At 36.3% G+C, this 17784-nt stretch overlaps 1 protein-coding gene across 7 annotated transcripts in view; it reads left to right on the top strand.

Moving 5' to 3' along the window:
* The window catches only part of SYNE1 (spectrin repeat containing nuclear envelope protein 1), a 287050-nt gene that overhangs the window by 206907 nt on the left and 62359 nt on the right, over nt 1–17784 (top strand). For 6 of the 7 annotated variants that reach the window (XM_061988999.1, XM_061989000.1, XM_061988996.1 and 3 more), the window contains 16 exons: nt 386–492; nt 1700–1850; nt 2653–2787; nt 2946–3101; nt 3838–4047; nt 4818–4919; nt 6630–6749; nt 7961–8161; nt 8827–9000; nt 9430–9561; nt 10294–10490; nt 11103–11235; nt 11625–11807; nt 13060–13209; nt 14276–14452; nt 16947–17102. In XM_061988999.1, coding sequence (XP_061844983.1) covers nt 386–492; nt 1700–1850; nt 2653–2787; nt 2946–3101; nt 3838–4047; nt 4818–4919; nt 6630–6749; nt 7961–8161; nt 8827–9000; nt 9430–9561; nt 10294–10490; nt 11103–11235; nt 11625–11807; nt 13060–13209; nt 14276–14452; nt 16947–17102 — 2484 coding nt within the window. The remainder of the gene's footprint in view (nt 1–385; nt 493–1699; nt 1851–2652; nt 2788–2945; nt 3102–3837; nt 4048–4817; nt 4920–6629; nt 6750–7960; nt 8162–8826; nt 9001–9429; nt 9562–10293; nt 10491–11102; nt 11236–11624; nt 11808–13059; nt 13210–14275; nt 14453–16946; nt 17103–17784) is intronic. The other variant, XM_061988997.1, reaches the window with a different exon arrangement.

Here is a 17784-nt window from a genome sequence, read left to right as displayed (position 1 = left end):
TCAATCACTTCTATACTTCCATTGTCCATTAATGGAATTAAAGTTACTCTAAGATGATGATGGTATTTGTTCAAAATAGTAATCAACATTGTCTTTACAGAAGCAAAGATATACACATTACAAAGGATACTGTGTTGCATGATACACATACATCTTAACAAGGTTAGGTTCCAGAAACTGCATTGCATTACAACAATCTGGTTTATGTACCCAATTTTTCTGTGTCCCTGGGTGGAGTTTTTCAACTGATTTTAATGCTCAAGCAAGCCATATCAGAAATAGCTCATCTATCTCAGCATGACAGTTATGCAATGTAGGCATCTCCTTTCAAGGCAAAACAAATGTTTGAGATTTATCTGGATGTTATTTTAACTTACTATGCTAGGAGCTGGAACAGGAGCTAGAAGAGCAGAAGAAACTGCTTCGGTCAGTGGCATGCCGTGGAGAAGAAATTCTAACACAGCAAAGTGCTCCAGAAGGCCTGTATATAAGGTGTGCTTTCATGTTCTTCTGCAAAATAAATTTGGATGACTATGCTTTGTCATCTCTGTGTTTATACCTCTCTTCTGCATATAATACTCTGTTATTTTGTCATTTTTATACAGCACCTAGGGTACCAGAATCCTAGTTAATAATACAGGGATTTTATAATATAGTTACACAAACTATTTTGTGCTAATAGATCACCTTGATCATTTAGAAATTTCCCTTTTTTGTCAAGTGTCACACTAAAATTAGAAACTGTCAATTCATTAGATAAGGTTAGTAATTTTTTCTTGCACACTTGCCCATTTTGGAGGGGAGATAGATGTCTATAAAAGTCGTGGCTTTCACTGGGAGAGACTTCTGCCCTGAAGAAGATGGAAGAAATTACCTGCCTACTGCCAATGCAGGCCTTCAGAGAGCATGAAGGGCAAGGTCTTGGGAAGAAGTGAACATGATCAGCTTAAGAATCAAGGAGCAGCCAGCATTTCAGTTTGAATACTTCCTTGATGTATCTTAGTAACAGCGAGCACCTTTGTGGCTCCTCCAGCATGCCAAACATGAAGGTAGTTCATAAGGCAGCAAAACCAAGACTTATGCATAGGGAATCTACAGTGTACTCAGTAAATTATTCTCCTCAGCATTTGTGTTAATTCAATGTGGGTTTTTACTATAATGCCAGAAAGTACTTAACATCTCCATCTATTTGAGGCTTCATTCTTGTTGTAGAAACAAACCAAATAATCAAACAGAAAATGTTGACCTTCATTCACTATTCATCAAAGCTAACTCATGTGCTTGTCCTCTGTTAAAATATCAGGGTATGTTTGGCATTTTGAGAAAGGAGGTGTAGAAGGAGTCACATAAAACAGTTTCTTTATTTCATGAAGTAAATCGCTCTTTTCATTAGGTGAAATATATTTAAGAGTTAGATTTCAATGTAGTATGTATAGAGTTTATTTTGGGGTTGTTTGTTTTTCCTGACTATTAGGACTTATAACTCTAAATAGTTTCTTAGTACATTTTATTCCATCAGGTAAGAGCTTCTTGCTGTTACAAACCAGCTTTTGTCTTGCTATCTGGAAAAAAAAAAAAAAAACCACTTAAAAAGTGCACTGAATTTAAATGTAGATTTTCCCTATTGAATGAAGAAATAAACACTTAATATGGTTACTGCTTTTGTATTTGTTAAACCTTGGTGTATCTTTCCATTCAGTGCAAAGCCTGATACACTGTCTGAGGAATTAGGCTTGGAAGGTGAGAAGCCATCATTGGAAGAACAGATGAAAGTGAAATGGGAAAGCTTGAACCAGGAATTCAGTACCAAGCAGAGACTGCTCCAGAAATCTTTGGAACAAGAGCAGCTGGTAGCTATTTTTAATTTCTCTTTGCATTTTCTCTCTGAAAGCAATTGTCACAACACAAGATGCAGTATGTGCATAGATGCATTAAGGTGATGTACTTAATGCAAAAAATATGGAACAATTTATTTTCATAACATCTTTAAAACTGTTAAATATTGGCACTAGCACTGCTCTTGTTCAAAGTGATTTGAATCTTACTACTATTTAGGAGAATAAACTAGAAAGGAAGAAATGGCTCAGACAAAATTTTCCTCATCTAACCCAACATAATTCTGTAACAAATCATTCCTCTGGAACTGATCAATGTGCTAGCAACAACTGTTAATTTCAGGTTTAATTTGTTGGTTATATTCAATTCTTGATCTTACTGAGTATGTAATCAAGAATGAAGTGATTTCACCCACATAATTTTTACTGAAAGAAACAGGTATTAATCAACTAAACCAAGGACAATTCAAGATGTGTATTAACAAACATCCTCCATTTTATTGTTAAAAAACCCAGGCCACTTTTCTTTATACAACACTACAGCTTCCAAAATTCTAAAAATCTTGTATTGATTCAACAGTAGTTCTTTTTTTGGTAAAATCATGTCATTGCTAATTCTAGCCACAAGTATATTTCCTGCACTTCTAGTGAACATCTTGTTGAGCAGTCTTTTTTTCAAGATTTTCATGACACAGAACAGTTGTGGGAAGACTATGAGAATTATTTTTTAATATCCTTAGTCACCAGGGGAATCTGTATAGCTGAATTTTGTACCCTATTTATGGTAGAAGCATCCTAATTAGTACTTTTCTCCCAGCAGCTTTATAGCAGACCAAACAGACTGATATCTGGAATGCCATTGTATAAGGAGGAAGGAGAGAATGAAGATAAATCGTTAGTGTCACCAGTATTGGTTGAACTGAATCAAGCCTTTGAAGATGTATCATCTGAGGTAACATTTCAATTGTCTTTACACATATCCTCCAGCAGAGCCACATTTACAATGAAAACTCCTCTGGCTCTCAGCTGAAAGTCCAATCCTTTTGCAAATATTAGATGTTAGAGTATCTTGTATTTCCGCTCTGGACTCCTCTGGTTCCTTTTGCCCAGGCTGGACAGGTGGAGGAGAAGCTTCATCTTGAGCAGAAGCTGTATGATGGTGTCGCAGCTACATCCTTGTGGCTAGATGGGGTAGAAGAACAGGTTTTTGTTGCTATAGCTCTGTTACCAGAGGAAGAAACAGAAACATACCTCTGCGAGCAAGAGGTAAGGAATTTATCGACACAACTTTCTTTAAATTTTCAATAAGGATGCATTTTATACATATCTCTGCATACCTTTGTTGCAGAAAGCAGCACCTGACCCAGATTTTTCTATGTGTTAACAAATACCACATTGTTGAAATTGAAACAAAGTCAAAGGAGGTGAAGACTCTAGAATATAGAAAGAGTACAAATTTGTCAACATGATGGGGGAGGGAGAAGAGAGGGAGCAGAGGGGAGAGAGAGAGATTGACAATAGGATGAGGTGTAATGGTTTTAAATTAAGAGGGTAGATCCAGGCTAGATATAAGGAGGAAAGTTTTTACTAGGAGAATGGCAATGCACTGGAACAGGATGCCCAGAGAGGCTGTAGATGCCCCATCCATGGAAACATTCAATATAGGTTGGATGAAGCTCTGAGCAACTTGATCTAGTTAAAAATGTCTCTGTTTATTGTAGTGAGTTTGGCCTGGAAGACATTTAAAGGTCCTTTCCATTCCTAAACTGTTCTACGACTTTACCTCATTTTGTTCCGTCTCTCATTTCCCTCAGAGCAGTCTGGGATCTTTTTACTATCAGAGACACTGAAGCTGCATAACTTTTTCTCGTGTGTGTGGATATTAACAATGTAAAAGGTCACTGCACCACTGCAAAATTGACAATGGCTATGGCAATATGTTTCCCTACTGTCCAGAATGTGTGATTGTCACTTTTTTTTTTTTTATCTTCTACAAAATCAGTCTCTTGCCAAGGAAATCAAAGACATAACAGAAGAAATGTATAAGAACAAGAATTTATTTGCTCAATTATTTCCTGAGAATGGTGGTAATAGGGATATTATAGAAGACACTTTGGATTGTCTCCTGAGAAGATTAAAATTGCTGGAGTCATTAGTAAACCAGAGATGCCATCAGATGAAAGAACGCCTCCAGCAAATAGTGACTTTCAAGGTATGATGATACAGGGGTCAGCATGTCAAATGGGGATATAAAGAATGCAATACCTAAAGCAATGAGAACTTCTGTTACCAAATCAAAAGAACAAGGTTGTTGCAGGTTTTTACAGAAAAACATTTTTTTAGACTACACAAAAGTTAGCTCCCAAATCATGATCCAAAATTTAAACTCTCTGCTAGAAGCCTTCTGCAGCTCATGACATTATTGTAAAGTGATCATTCGTCCCATGCTTTTTCACCCTGCTAGTATTGCATAAAAGGAAGTTGTTGACTACTGTTCTCAAAGGAGAAAAATCAATTTTAGATTTCCACTGTATATATTATATAATTTCATAAATGACTCAGTGTTTATTGGCTGCGATTGGGTAGAAAATATAATACACATTTCTGACCATCTTTAAGGCATCCCATTACTCAGATGACATCTCAAGCCATCTGTATTGAGGAAAACCAGAAAGAAATTAAGAAATGTGCACTTTTAGAAATCTTTTCAGAGTTCAGAAGTGCTTTCAGGTCCTGCTTGGACTCTACAGTCTATTATGATCATATAGACCCTCTAGTATGGTTTAGTTTTACTAAAAAACGTACTTCATATGTATCTAGTTATGGATTTTCAGCAATGTTAATGATGCTTCCAATTTAGAATAGATTTTGTGCCTCAGTATTGACGTTGTAATATTGCAAAGCTTTAAACTTTTTGGAACATGAAGTCTTTTTCAGTTGTTTTGAACTGTTGCTATAATTTGTTGTTGTTGTCTCCTGTAGAATGATCTGAAGCTCCTGTTTACATCAGTGGCTGATAACAAATACTTAGTTCTACAGAAACTAGCAGAGGCAGTTGAGAGACCAGAAACAGAACAAATGCAGGTATTACCAAATGTCTGTTATTTGGGGATGGGAGAAGAAGTAAAATTTCTATTCACAGTGTAAATGTATTCTAGGGAACATGAGTTCATATGAATTATATGAAAATGAACACTTCTGAGAGTGTACAATTTATGTGTAGAAAGAAATAAAGAGCGCCAAACCAAGACAAAGTGTCTTTCTTATCTCCCCAGATGACCTAGTTATGCATACACTGGACAGTATTTGAAGGAAAGAAAATGTCAATGAACCAAAACCCACTCAAAGTTTGGCTAAATTTGGCCACTTTGGTGGCCACTAGTAGAAACTAAACTACCCAAACTACACTCGTAGAAAGCAAAGGCACTTTCTTCTGCATTGATTTATAGTAATACCTTGACTGTTACTCATTTTCATTTCAGTCAATAGTTGATTTTTCTTTATCAGGAATTACCTGATGAATAATTATCTATTAAAATGACGAATCCCATTCCCTTGTTTCTGTGTTGCCAATGAGAAAAGTACGCTAAGGAAAACTTTGTAAAGATGTTTCTTGTTACCCAAGAGCTACTTATGTCTGGTGCCAGTAGGTGACTGAGAGGAAGAGACAACCTGCAGTTAAACAGAAATGTTGGGCTTTATGTACCTGATCAAATTCTGAAGTAATTTTAAGTTTCCTGTAGAAATAAGAGAGCTGGCAGCCATGTCTTATTCTACCTCCTATGATACAAAAGATTAGCAAATTTTTTATTCTGTATTTAACTACCAAATAGGAAGACAACATGGTAACAAAAGCGAATGAATTGATTTGTTTCTGAATATGTACTTGGGCTGATAAAATGTTCAAATTTAAAAGCATTGCTTTTTGTTCAAGATTTTATTGGGAAAGTAGAAATAAAGCCCTTCATCAGCCAGGTAACTTAGCTGCATGAGATGTCAGTTTAGTGACTGTGTCTTGCGTGCTCCACATTACTGGTAGTAAGGAGTTTTACTCATGTGTATAGTTCAAGCTTATATGGATAGGCAGTTTCTGAGATAGGGTGTTAATAAAGGACTTTAACTGTAGGAGCCTACCTTGTGTGTTTAACTTTGTTGAAGCTTGCATGCATTACTTCAGTAGAGACTTCTAGGCTGAAAGACTTGTAGTTTCCATTGAATAAAGTTGTCACCTGCATACACATTTGCAATACCCACCTGTGTTCTTAAGTTGTAGTTTTCCTAGTACAAAAGAGAATGTTATAACTCCTTTTCCTTGACAGTAATTTTGATCCTATCCTGGTCCTAATAGGAGCTATACACAGATCTTTGCAATCATGCATGTCTTCTCCCCGGTTGGTTGGTTGGTTGATGCTCAGGTATGACAGGAAAGAGTAATATGATAGGAAAGAGTGTTAAAAATAATTCTTTAAAAGAAGGTGTTAGAACAACTAATACTCTCTGTGTGCCTGTACTTTATAATTTAAAGCATGGAACTTCACTGCAAGGTTTGGTATAAGTGTATGTAGGCTTATAATTACAAAAATAATAATCCTATATTGTATTTAACTTTAAGAAACAAGCTGGGCTCCCGCAACTTTGAATTAATACTTTTCTTTGTAGTGTCCTTTAAAATTTCATCAGATAGAAGGATTGGTGAATACTTCAGGCAGAAAACAGAAGAGTATTGCTGTATGGTAGCTAGGTTGCTGTTTAATATTAAACCATCAAACTAAATTATGTAATTCTCAAATACAGGTCATACTGCAGGCAGAAGAAGATTTGAAGGAACTTGATGCTGGAATCAATGAATTAAAGAGACGTGTAGACAAGCTACAAATTGACCAACCTTCTCTACAAGAGCTATCTAAGATTCAGGTATGGTTCCTAAGTTCCATTCTAGACCTGTCTGGTATCAGTATGATCCTTTTTATTGTTCATAAGACAGTTTAGGAAACAGTCTTTAAAAGCATTTCAGTGGCTGTAAAAGTTGATTTTCTTGTCTGATTATTTGCAGTATTGATCATGAAAACACATTTAAACATGTGTCCTTTCTGCACTTGTCCAACCAGCGATACGAATGACAAAAGAGTTTGTGCAAAAGTGTGTCTTTTTCCCAGTTCTTTATCCTTTGGGACTTTGAGCCTTCTACTCTTTTGGTTGTTTTGTTTTTTTTTTTTTCCCTGTTAGATAATCCCCCTCTCCTTGATTTCAGTTTTTAGAAAAGCCTTCCTTTTGTTTTTTCTGCAGTTGTGCTTCTCACAATTTTCTCTTTACAGCTAATAAGCTAGCTGCAATCTGAGAGTGGGTACTTTGCTATAGCACTAGGTGGTCGTAGAGATAATTTCATTAATTAGTTTCTGGATGTCTTGTCTTGATCAAAAGTATGGACTTATCCTCACAGTCAGACTTATGTTCTGAGAATAGAATTCTCAAAACCAAAACAATAAAGTAGTCCTGCTCAAGGTGGAGAAAAGCTTATCTAAGTTCTCACTTTTGTGGTTCAGGTATGCAAGATGAGTAATAGCACATGGGAACTGATGAGATTCTTTGTTGTATCTCATATTGTAATTTGTCAGTCTGGACAAACTGTGAAATACAGTATGCGGCACTTTTTAGATACTTTACTGTTCTATATAAAATATATTGATAGTTTAGGCCCAGTTTAGTTTTAGCTACAAGTTGTATGCATCTTGCTTGCTACTAGTAAGCTACTGAGACAGAATAGGGACACAAATATGGCTTTGAGAAGCCTATAGTCTGTAGCTGTGATGGAGTCCTCTCCATTATAAGAAGCAAAATGTAAACAGTAGTCTGTTTTTGTGGTGACTTAAGCCTGGTCACCCTACTCCTTTGCGACTTTTGAGATTCTAGAAGCTTTATTTCTGAATGTGTGTACTTGAAAGAGATGTGGGTCTTACTTATTTTTCCTCTCTTAAAATGATGAGTTTTTCATTTATCAATGAAGTTAGTATATCTTCACAGTGTTTTTGAGCTGGGAATAGACTATAGGGACAGTAAGGTTGCTTCTAGAAAGACACTTGTAAGCTGTGAAATAAGAATCACCATTGATGCTCTTTGCCCCTAAGGATAAGTATGATGAGCTGATGATGCTCATTGGATCCAGACGGAGTGACCTGAATCAGAATTTGGCTCTTAAGAAGCAGTATGAACGAGCTTTGCAGGACCTGACTGACCTGGTAGAAACAGGCCAAGAAAAGATGTCTGGTGACCAGAAAATTATTGTTGCTTCTAAGGAAGAGGTTCGATTACTACTTGACAAACATAAGGTAAGAAACTGATATGTATTTCAGGTCTAGTCATGCTTGTAAGCTTGTACACAGCAAATGGTAAGACTTCTGTTCCTAAAGACTCAGAAGCTTTTTAGAATGGTCGGCTAGTATTACATAGAATATATTAAAAATTAGTTTATTTTACATTGGAATCGGTGAACTATTCTGACAGAATGACTTTCAAATGCTCTATTGAAGGTGAACCCATGTAGATCTCATTTTTTTCCATATTCTCATAACAAGTTCCTATTCTTGTCCTGTCATGCCACATAGCAATTAAATCCACCATTCCCCTTTTTTTCCAACAGAAACTTATGTTTTATAATAGCCTCCACAAAATATAAAAAGATTTTTCCACATTTCTGTGGACAGAATTTTTGTAGTATATCTGATTTAAGCTATTTTTGTTTGTGGAAAGAGAGTTAGAATGGAATTTGTGTGGACAGGATGACCTCTTTCTTTCCTTCTTTCTTTAAAAAGGCCATTGTCCTTTTTAAACTATGTTTTGGGTTTTGTGAATGTTAGTGGAGTGAAAAATTTACCAAGTTCTTTGTCTACAGATGGTTTTAAAATGTTGATTTATTGGTAATGAACTGAATAGCAATTGCACTTTCTCTTTTCTATTCTCTTTTTACCCTCTCCCTCACACCCAAATTTCTCAGGAATATTTTCAGGGATTGGAGTCCCACATGATCCTGACAGAAACACTCTTTAGAAAGATGAGTAGCTTTGCACTTCTGAATGAAACTCAGTCACATTCAGAGTTAATGACACAAGCTTCAACTGTATTGAAGTTAGCTCATAAACGAGGGGTGGAGCTGGAATACGTCCTAGAGGTGAGAATTTTCTGTATTGACATTGTGATCAACCACCAGGGTATTCTATAATGTTGATTTCCTGTGCTTGAGCAGAACTGTTGGACATCTGCTGTCATACACACAAGGCACTGGTAGACTATATGTAATCTTTGCTATTTTATTATTGTAAAACTTCAGATAACAAAATTGCATTCTTCTATATTTAAAAGAGCTGCTTAATTTTAACTAACAAGAAGAACATGCCAGGTTTATCCTTGTGTTATAGTCAAAAGTTGAGCTTGCTGCAGAGACAGTGTTTTTTTGTAGGTTCATTGCAAATTTGAACTGTTACATCTGTACATTCACAGCCATGCAGCTATAGGATTTCAGATTGAGAAAGCAAATAAGAAAATATCAAGATTCCCTGATTCAGTATTCAGTATTTACATGGGTAATCTGTGCTTGCAGACCTGGATGCATCTGGATGAAGATTACCAGGAACTTAGCAGGCAACTGGAGTCTGTTGAAAGTAGCATCCCCACTGTTGGCTTAGTGGAAGAATCAGAGGACAGGCTTACAGATCGGATTACACTCTTTCAGGTTGGTGCCTTTTAGACATACTTTATAGAAAAGTTGGATGAAAGGGACCTCTGAAGGCCCAACCTCCCACTTGAAGCGGGACAGTTACCATGGGCTCAATCAGCAAGAGCTTTGGAAACCACAAGATGGAGATCCCACAGCTGAGCTGGGGACCAATTGCAATGCTGCACCACCTCCTACTGAAAAGGTTTGCTATAATGCCGAATCTAAAGGTTAAGGTATTTGGATGGGTGGATTATCTTCTCTTTTGTAGCCAATGATAGGAGGAAAGTAGATCAGTAGAAGAGTTAGATGACCAGAGATGATGATAGGCATTGAAAAGTCTGAAGAGTAGCCACAGCTATGTGTTGGACACCTGTAACTTTGATTGCAGTAGAAATTTCAGCAGATGTTAGACTACATTCTGATATTTAAATCAATTTCTCTCGGAAATTGTCCCACCAAGATTCTTTTGAAATTGTTCAAGTGTAAATTATCTACATCAAGGAGGAATTCATCATAAGGAGGTGTCATTAGACACATATGAAGTGAGGGGTTTTGTGACAGCATGTTCAGATTTTGAGCACAATGATTGTCAGAGAGTTCTAGAGCTGGTGCAGCAGGGAAAAAAAATATGATGTGCTGCAGTGACATTGGATATGCTACAAAGTGCAGTAAAAGAAAACTGTATGTTGGGAAAGTGTGGTAGCAGAGACTTGCAGAGCTATCTAACCGTCTCATCTGTCATTACAGCACCTGAGATCTAACTTGACTGAATACCAACCTAAGTTATACCGAGTGCTAGATGATGGGAAAAGGCTCCTTTTTTCTGTTAGCTGCTCAGATCTTGAAAGTCAACTGAACCAACTAGGAGACCACTGGTTGAGTAACACCAGCAGGGTTACCAAGGAACTTCATAGACTGGAGACGATACTGAAGCACTGGACAAGGTAATACTTATGTAACAGCCAACATAAGCTTCATCACTTAGACTGTTCAGATCAAAATAATTCTGAACCCAGAACTATTGGAAAATACTTTGAGATATATGTGATAGTTTACGCTATCCTGGTTCTGTTCCATAGAAATGCTGGACTCGATCTTAGAGGTTTCTTCCAGCTGAAACGAGTCTACGATTCTATTTTAATTCCTCATTTGCAATGAAACATACCAGATAACAGCTGATGGGAGGAAGTCAGAAGATATCTTATTTAAAGGAGTAATTTAGAAGCCCCATATGCATACACATGGATGAGAAAGGGTGTGTGCTTTGCTGGGTAGCATGGGATAGCCTCAGCATGTTCTGATACGGGCATTGCCACTGTTGGGTTCTTATGGGCCTATGTAATTACATATATGGAAGAGAGCTTTTGGCTGCCTTCACTAATGTTCATATACTGCTTTTGAAATTGATTCTTTACCTGGTGTACAAGCTTGGTGTATTATAATATCCCATGTTTATTGGCTTACTAGCCTTTCCAGAGAGCTACATACATGTGGAGGAGAAGGTGCTCAGTTGGAGACAAGTGGAAATTATTGGGTTTTTTTAAACATCTTTACAGGTATCAGAGTGAATCAAATGAACTGACACATTGGTTGCAATCTGCAAAGGAGAGACTTGAGTTTTGGAGCCAACAGTCTTTGACAGTTCCTCAGGAACTGGAAACAGTCCGAGACCACCTGAACTCCTTCTTGGTAAGTCATTCATAGACCTAGAACACCAGTTTCTCTTCAAATAAGCAGTTGATATTTGGTTTTACTTTTTCTCATGGTTGAAGTAGTGAGTATGCAAAAAAAAAAAATCTTTTTCGGTAGATGAGCTGTTGTTCACCAAACTGGTGTATAGTCACATTAAGCACTCCTTTGATATATGCAGTGATATCAGGCTTGATTATTCTGAAAGAAAAAAATGGTTTTATGACCGAAGACAATTTGTCTTCTCACTTGGTCTAGAGTGTAGCTGGTTAACACTAATAGAAAGTACATATTTTTAAAGGGAACAGAAGTTATTCATTCTGGGCTAAAGCTCTAAGTACTATAAAGAAGTACTTGATTATTTTCACCAAAAAATATTCTGCTTACAGGAATTTTCAAAAGAAGTGGATGCTAAATCATCACAGAAATCTTCTGTCCTGAGTACTGGGAACCAACTCCTCAGGCTGAAGAAGGTGGATACAGCAACATTGCGTGCAGGATTGTCTCACATTGACAGTCAGTGGACAGAGCTGCTCACACAAATCCCAGTAGTACAAGAGAAATTACACCAGGTAAGGAAGACTAGTGATGGCTTTTGATATTCTAGAAAATTCAGAGCATGTTGTTGGCACTATCTGTGAGAGATAGTTGCTCCCTTCCTCAATTCATCCATGGGGGTCAAGATAGGAACAGTACTGTTCCTGTTTTAATGTGAGAAACCTTACACTTACGCCCAAACCATGTTTATCCATACTGTCTAACACCAATCAGTATTAATTTTAGACTTCCACAGTTACATTTGTTAAATTTTAACCAAACAACAGATGAGGATTTTTTCAACATCTTGGTATGTTTTTTTTAGAAAAATGGAGTCGACATCCCTGTGATTTGTCAGGTTTAGTTGGTGATTTTCTCCAAATTGAATAGGCTGGGTTCAAGTCTGTACAAGACAAAATAAATCTAAAAACATTGTGCAAAGTCCCTGCTAGCCTGTATAGGAGCAGCAGGGTTTTCATTGTGTAGTTTTGGGTTTTCAGTGTTATAATACTGAAGTTAAAGAATCACACTGGTCTAAAATTTGATTTAGTACTTAGTTACTAGCACATTACTAGAGTAAGCTATTGCTTCAGCTTATAATTTGGAAAGGTCTCAGAGTTAGTAATAGACTTAGTTAACATTTATTACACTTCTATTATATTAAACAAAATTATGTAATTCAGTAGTTTATTGAACTGTCTTGTAATGCAAAATATTTATACCTACCTAAAAATGTCTTAGAACATGTTCTGAGTAACTAAATATAAGCAAGCACTTGAAAGCATATTGAAAGTGAATCTTTTAAGAAAAAAAAAATAGGTGCTATTCAAGATCAGCCCATTTATAAATCATCCCACAAGAAGAGTAGTATAGAATTATTTTTCATGGGTCTATTTATTAGCCATTTACAAGAACAGGAAAAGTATAGCTTAAAATTACTTTTCCAAAAGCACAATACAGAATTAATGAATGAGAGTACAGAATCTTTAGTAAATCAGAAATGGAGTCTGACTCTGTCCAGTTTCTTTGTACAATGAAAAATGGAATTAAGAAGCCTTTAGTGTAACATATTCTAGTTGCAATTCATGCAGTTAAACAACATATCTCTTGTTAAAACCTTTCTTTTCTTCTTTTTTTACTTCTTTTTATAAGTTTCAGTGCTATGTTAGGGATATAGAGTAACATGATAAAAAGAGCAGATAAAGGAAATGTTCTATGGTAATGCAAAGCAAGGAATTCTTACTCATTTTCTTCACAATATGTATTTTAAATCTGTTATCTCTACAGCTCCAGATGGACAAAATTCCTTCTCGCCATGCTATCACTGAAGTTATGAGCTGGATTTCCCTTATGGAAAATGTCATTCAACAGGACGAAGAGAGTATAAAAAATGTAGTAGGACAGGAAGTCATTCAGGATTATGTCCAGAAGTACAAGGTACTGAGTGGAAATGTTACTAATTTCCCTTTTGAATTATCCCCATTAAATATATATATATATATAAAATATAAATATATATATATATTTATAATATATATAAATATATATATATAAAAATATATATAGATATATATTTAAAGTATAAGTGATTAAGGTGAAAAAAAAACCCTTATATTGTGAGGTGGTTAGAACTGTACACAAGTCAGAACTGGGAAACATTTGTTACAATGGAAAAGAAATCAAAATGACTTTGCTGCTTAGTCAGGGTAGGAATAGAATTTTTGATATGTTTACCTTAATTTCTAGGTAAATCCGAAGGAATAGGCACATGCTTAAACCCTATTAGATTTTTAACCCAAAACTACAAAGCATTTGCAAATTATATAAGTTGTTCTATTAATTGTCTGCATAACACTACCCTCTCAAAGTATAGCCTTTCCTGAATGGAAGGTAGCCAGTGGTTTACAGATCAAGATAATTTTCCTCAGTATCTGAAGCAAATATGAAAGATGCGGTATCTTGAGATAACTATTGTGGAGTATAGACATAACACAATTTCTCTTCTTTAACTAGAGCCCTAGTGCTCTTGTAATAAATCTGCATGCAATGACATTCTTCTCAAAATCAGATTTGTTTCATTAGTCTCCTGAAAAATCACTTTACTTCATGGCTATTATTCTTCTTTACTTGTAAGAATATTTTCTCTTACCTGTTTATGTATTTAAAATTATGAGACTAATTAAAGTGTAAAAAAGTAATATATACCAATTTTTTCCTTAAATCTGATCCTTCAGGCCAATATCAATATGTTTACAGATTATTAATTGAGGGAGCCGGACTGCGGGGAAGGCAGATTGTTCGTTCCAAAGTCGATATGTTGCTGGTTCATTTTTTATATTTAGGAAAAAGTAAAAGTGCCTTTAATTGTTGATCTATTGACAGATAAATTTTTAACTAAATTCCAGTAAAATTGTAAATTGTCAACATTTTCCCTCTATTTCGCAGGAAGATGAGAAATTATGGTACTTACGGTTTGGATTTTTATTCCCTTCTTTTCTCCTAGGGTTTCAAGATAGATTTAAATTGCAAACAATTGACAGTAGACTTTGTGAACCAATCCGTGCTACAAATTAGCAGCCAGGATGTTGAAAGTAAACGTAGTGACAAAACTGATTTTGCAGAGCAGCTTGGAGTGATGAACAGACGTTGGCAGATCCTGCAAGGCCTGATAACAGAAAAGGTAACAAACTTTCAAAATACAAAGAACTGTTAGCTTCTAATGCTTGGAAGCCTCTACAGGTCATCTAGTCCAACCTTCTGCTCAAACAGAGCTAACTTTACAGTTAAATCAGATTGCACAAGGACTTGCTTAGATGAATTTTAAAAATCTCCAAAGAGAGATTCCACAATCTTTCTGGGCAGGTCATTCCTGCTTTAATTGCTTTTGTGAGGGACTAATTTCTACCCTGTTCCACATGAGAATTCCCTTGATGCAACTTGTGACTTATCTCTTCTTGTTTTACTGTTTATCTCCAGGAATACTCTGCCTCTGTCTTAGCTGTACCTCCCCATAAGGAGTGGACAGCACAATGAGATGCTTCCTTTACCTTCTTTTTCCCAGACTGAATGAAGCCAGTGTCTCCTTGTATGTCATGTCCTTTGGCCCCAACAACCTAAATGGCCATTCACCAGTTTGTCAATCTCTTCTTTGCACTGGAAGGCTCAAAATGGGTCAGTGTCCAGGAGAAGGAGAGAACAATTTCTCTTGACCTGCTGTAGGTGCACTGTCAATGATGTAACACAATGCAGTTGGTCGTCATCAGCACAAATGCACTGTTGATTTATTATGTTCAAGTTATTGCTCAGCATAACTCTTAAGTCCTTTTTTTCTATCCAGCCTACTGCCAGCTTGTATTGTTGCATAAGGTTATTTTGTCCCAGCTGTAGGACTTTACATTTGTCTTTGCTGAATTTCATGAAAATTGATGATCCTATTCCTCCATCTTGTTGAGGTTTTTTCTGAATGGTAGCCCTACTCTCCAGTGTATCAACTACTTCTCCCAAATCAATATGAATTCAGCAGTGAATCCTGCTGAAAGCACAGTCCATCATGTTATTCAGATATTAAACAGTATGAACCCTAGGACCTTGTAGATGCATATTATAAATGACCGACAGATAGACATCAAAATGATTACCACTAACTTTTAAGCCTGATGACTCTACTCAGTTCATTCATATGTAGTCCTCCTGTCCAGCCCGTGCCTCCTCATTTTTGCTACCCTATGGGATATCATATCAAAAGTCTTGCAAAAGCCAAGGTAAACACTACTCTTCACTTGTCTTGGGGTTGGTTATATCATGATAGCAAAGGCAATCATTTAGGTCAGGTCCAATTTGCTCTTGGTAAGACCATACTTGTTCCTCTTCCTTGCTCTTTATACATGTGGAAATGGGCGGTGGCAGGCTTTCCAGTATAATTTTTTCCCAGTAATTTCAATTTCCTCCAACCATCATGATGTTTTAAAGGTAATAGACAGCAGTCTTGAAATGACATTGTCACCCTTGGATACATCCTGTCTTGTTCTGTGGACTATTACATGTCCAGCTTATGTAAGTAGCCTATAACTCTTCCCTCCTCTACCATGCCTAGTACATCTATATGCCAAAATTTGTTACTTGGCATGAAGACTTGGGAGGCATGAGAGGAGACCTTGTGAGTAAGATGAGAGATGAGAAGGCACTGCGTACCTCAGACTATTCTGTGGTTTCCTATTAGTTGCTGTTGTACTTAAGAGTAACAAGAAGGACTTCTGTCCCTCACTAATTGGTTCCAGACAAGATTTTACTTTCCTAATATCAGCCCTGCATGGCCGAGCCATGGTTCTAGGCTAATTCTTTGTAACCCACTTTCTATGGATTTTTGTGACTTAAGGCAGTTGTCGTTGAAGATCAACCACTTTCCTGGACTCCTTTGTCCTTCAGTACAGATATCCATGGGATCTTGCTTACCTGACTAAACCAAAATCTGCTATTCTAAGGCTCTTTAGTCTGATAATTGCTTTCCTTAGTTGACTCACAAGTGTCTCATCATCACTGTGGCCAAGGCCGCTATTGACCAAATTAGTCAACCAGTTCTAATTAGGATAACTAATTGCCTAGAGTGAAGTTTGTGTTAAATGTTAGGAATGCTTTTTATAGTAATGCTGCCACTTTCAAATTCTGCCTTGCTATTTCTTTTCTTTTTTTTCCTAAAGAATAGAAGTGTCATCTCATTTGCTGTCTGAGTAACTTTAAAGCACTTAGTTGGCAAAGGAAATGATATAAATCTTCATCTGCTTTACCACAGTTAAAAGCAAGGAACATAAATCATAGGTTTGCATACTTAGTTTTACCTGGACAATCCCGAGATCCTTGATCTCTGAAAAGAATACTACTACACAAAAATATTCTTCTGAAGTGTTAGCTCCTCTCAGTGTGTTTAATATTTTAATATGTTAACTCTATAATTATTTCTGGATAGTACAGGTTTTTTTATTATGAACACTTAAAAATACCAGATACTTTTAAATTTGAATGCATATACTGTGTATTAATTCTCAAGGCATTGAATTCCGAGAAGGCACTGGTCAGAATTGGTCTTTACTGATTTGTTTAATCCACCCAACAATAAATGCAGTTTTATAAGAACTATATATACTGATGAGAATATATATACTGATATTTCATTGCAGATCCAGCTGCTGGAAAGTCTGCAGGAATCTTGGATAGAATATGAAAATAATGTGCAATGCCTAAAATCTTGGTTTGAAACCCAAGAGAAGAAGCTGCAACAGCAACACAAAATTGGAGACCAGGCTTCAGTACAGAATGCTTTGAAAGATTGTCAGGTAATGTCATCTTATAAATAACATTGTTCTCTTTTCAACAGTTAGAAACACCACTTGATATACCCAAGTGAAATCTTCATGCAATTGATGTCCATGGCTGAGCTTCTCTTTATTTCAGTGAGGGAGAGATTTCATTCCTAAAGTGCACACAATAAAAAATGAGAAAGGAACAATAATGTCCTGAAGATGTTTAAAAGCAATCAATATCATTGTTATTTTGGCACTGTGTATTAAAGCATGAACATTTCTGAGCATGCCAGACACACTGAACTTAGAAGGCCATTAAAGCACTATGTTCCCATTCCTGTTTAGCTAGACTTATGGAACCTGATGTTATGAACACCGTGCTTAACTGTTCAGCAACTTGTTTTTTCTGCCTTATCACTACTTATCCTCTACTCCCCTCTCACTTTCTTTTTCCATTCTTTTTCCAGTTGATATATGCCACCTGGCAATTCAAAGAAAAATGCTAGAATGCAAGGTAGCTTTAGGCTTTTATTCAAAATGTGTTAGGAATCAATGGTTTTTTTAAAGTTATTCAACTGTCCAGAGAAGGTAATATGCTGGATTCCGTTTTACTTTCAGAAGACTGAAGGATAATCATGATTATGATGGGCAAAGACAGAGTGAAGCAAAGTGCAGGTAGAAGCAATACACATAAGTTCAGAACCACCTCAGTTTT

Source organism: Colius striatus, chromosome 2, assembly GCF_028858725.1.
Source record: "Colius striatus isolate bColStr4 chromosome 2, bColStr4.1.hap1, whole genome shotgun sequence".
NCBI classification, from domain to species: domain Eukaryota; kingdom Metazoa; phylum Chordata; class Aves; order Coliiformes; family Coliidae; genus Colius; species Colius striatus.
This window is presented reverse-complemented; position numbering and strand designations above follow the sequence as displayed.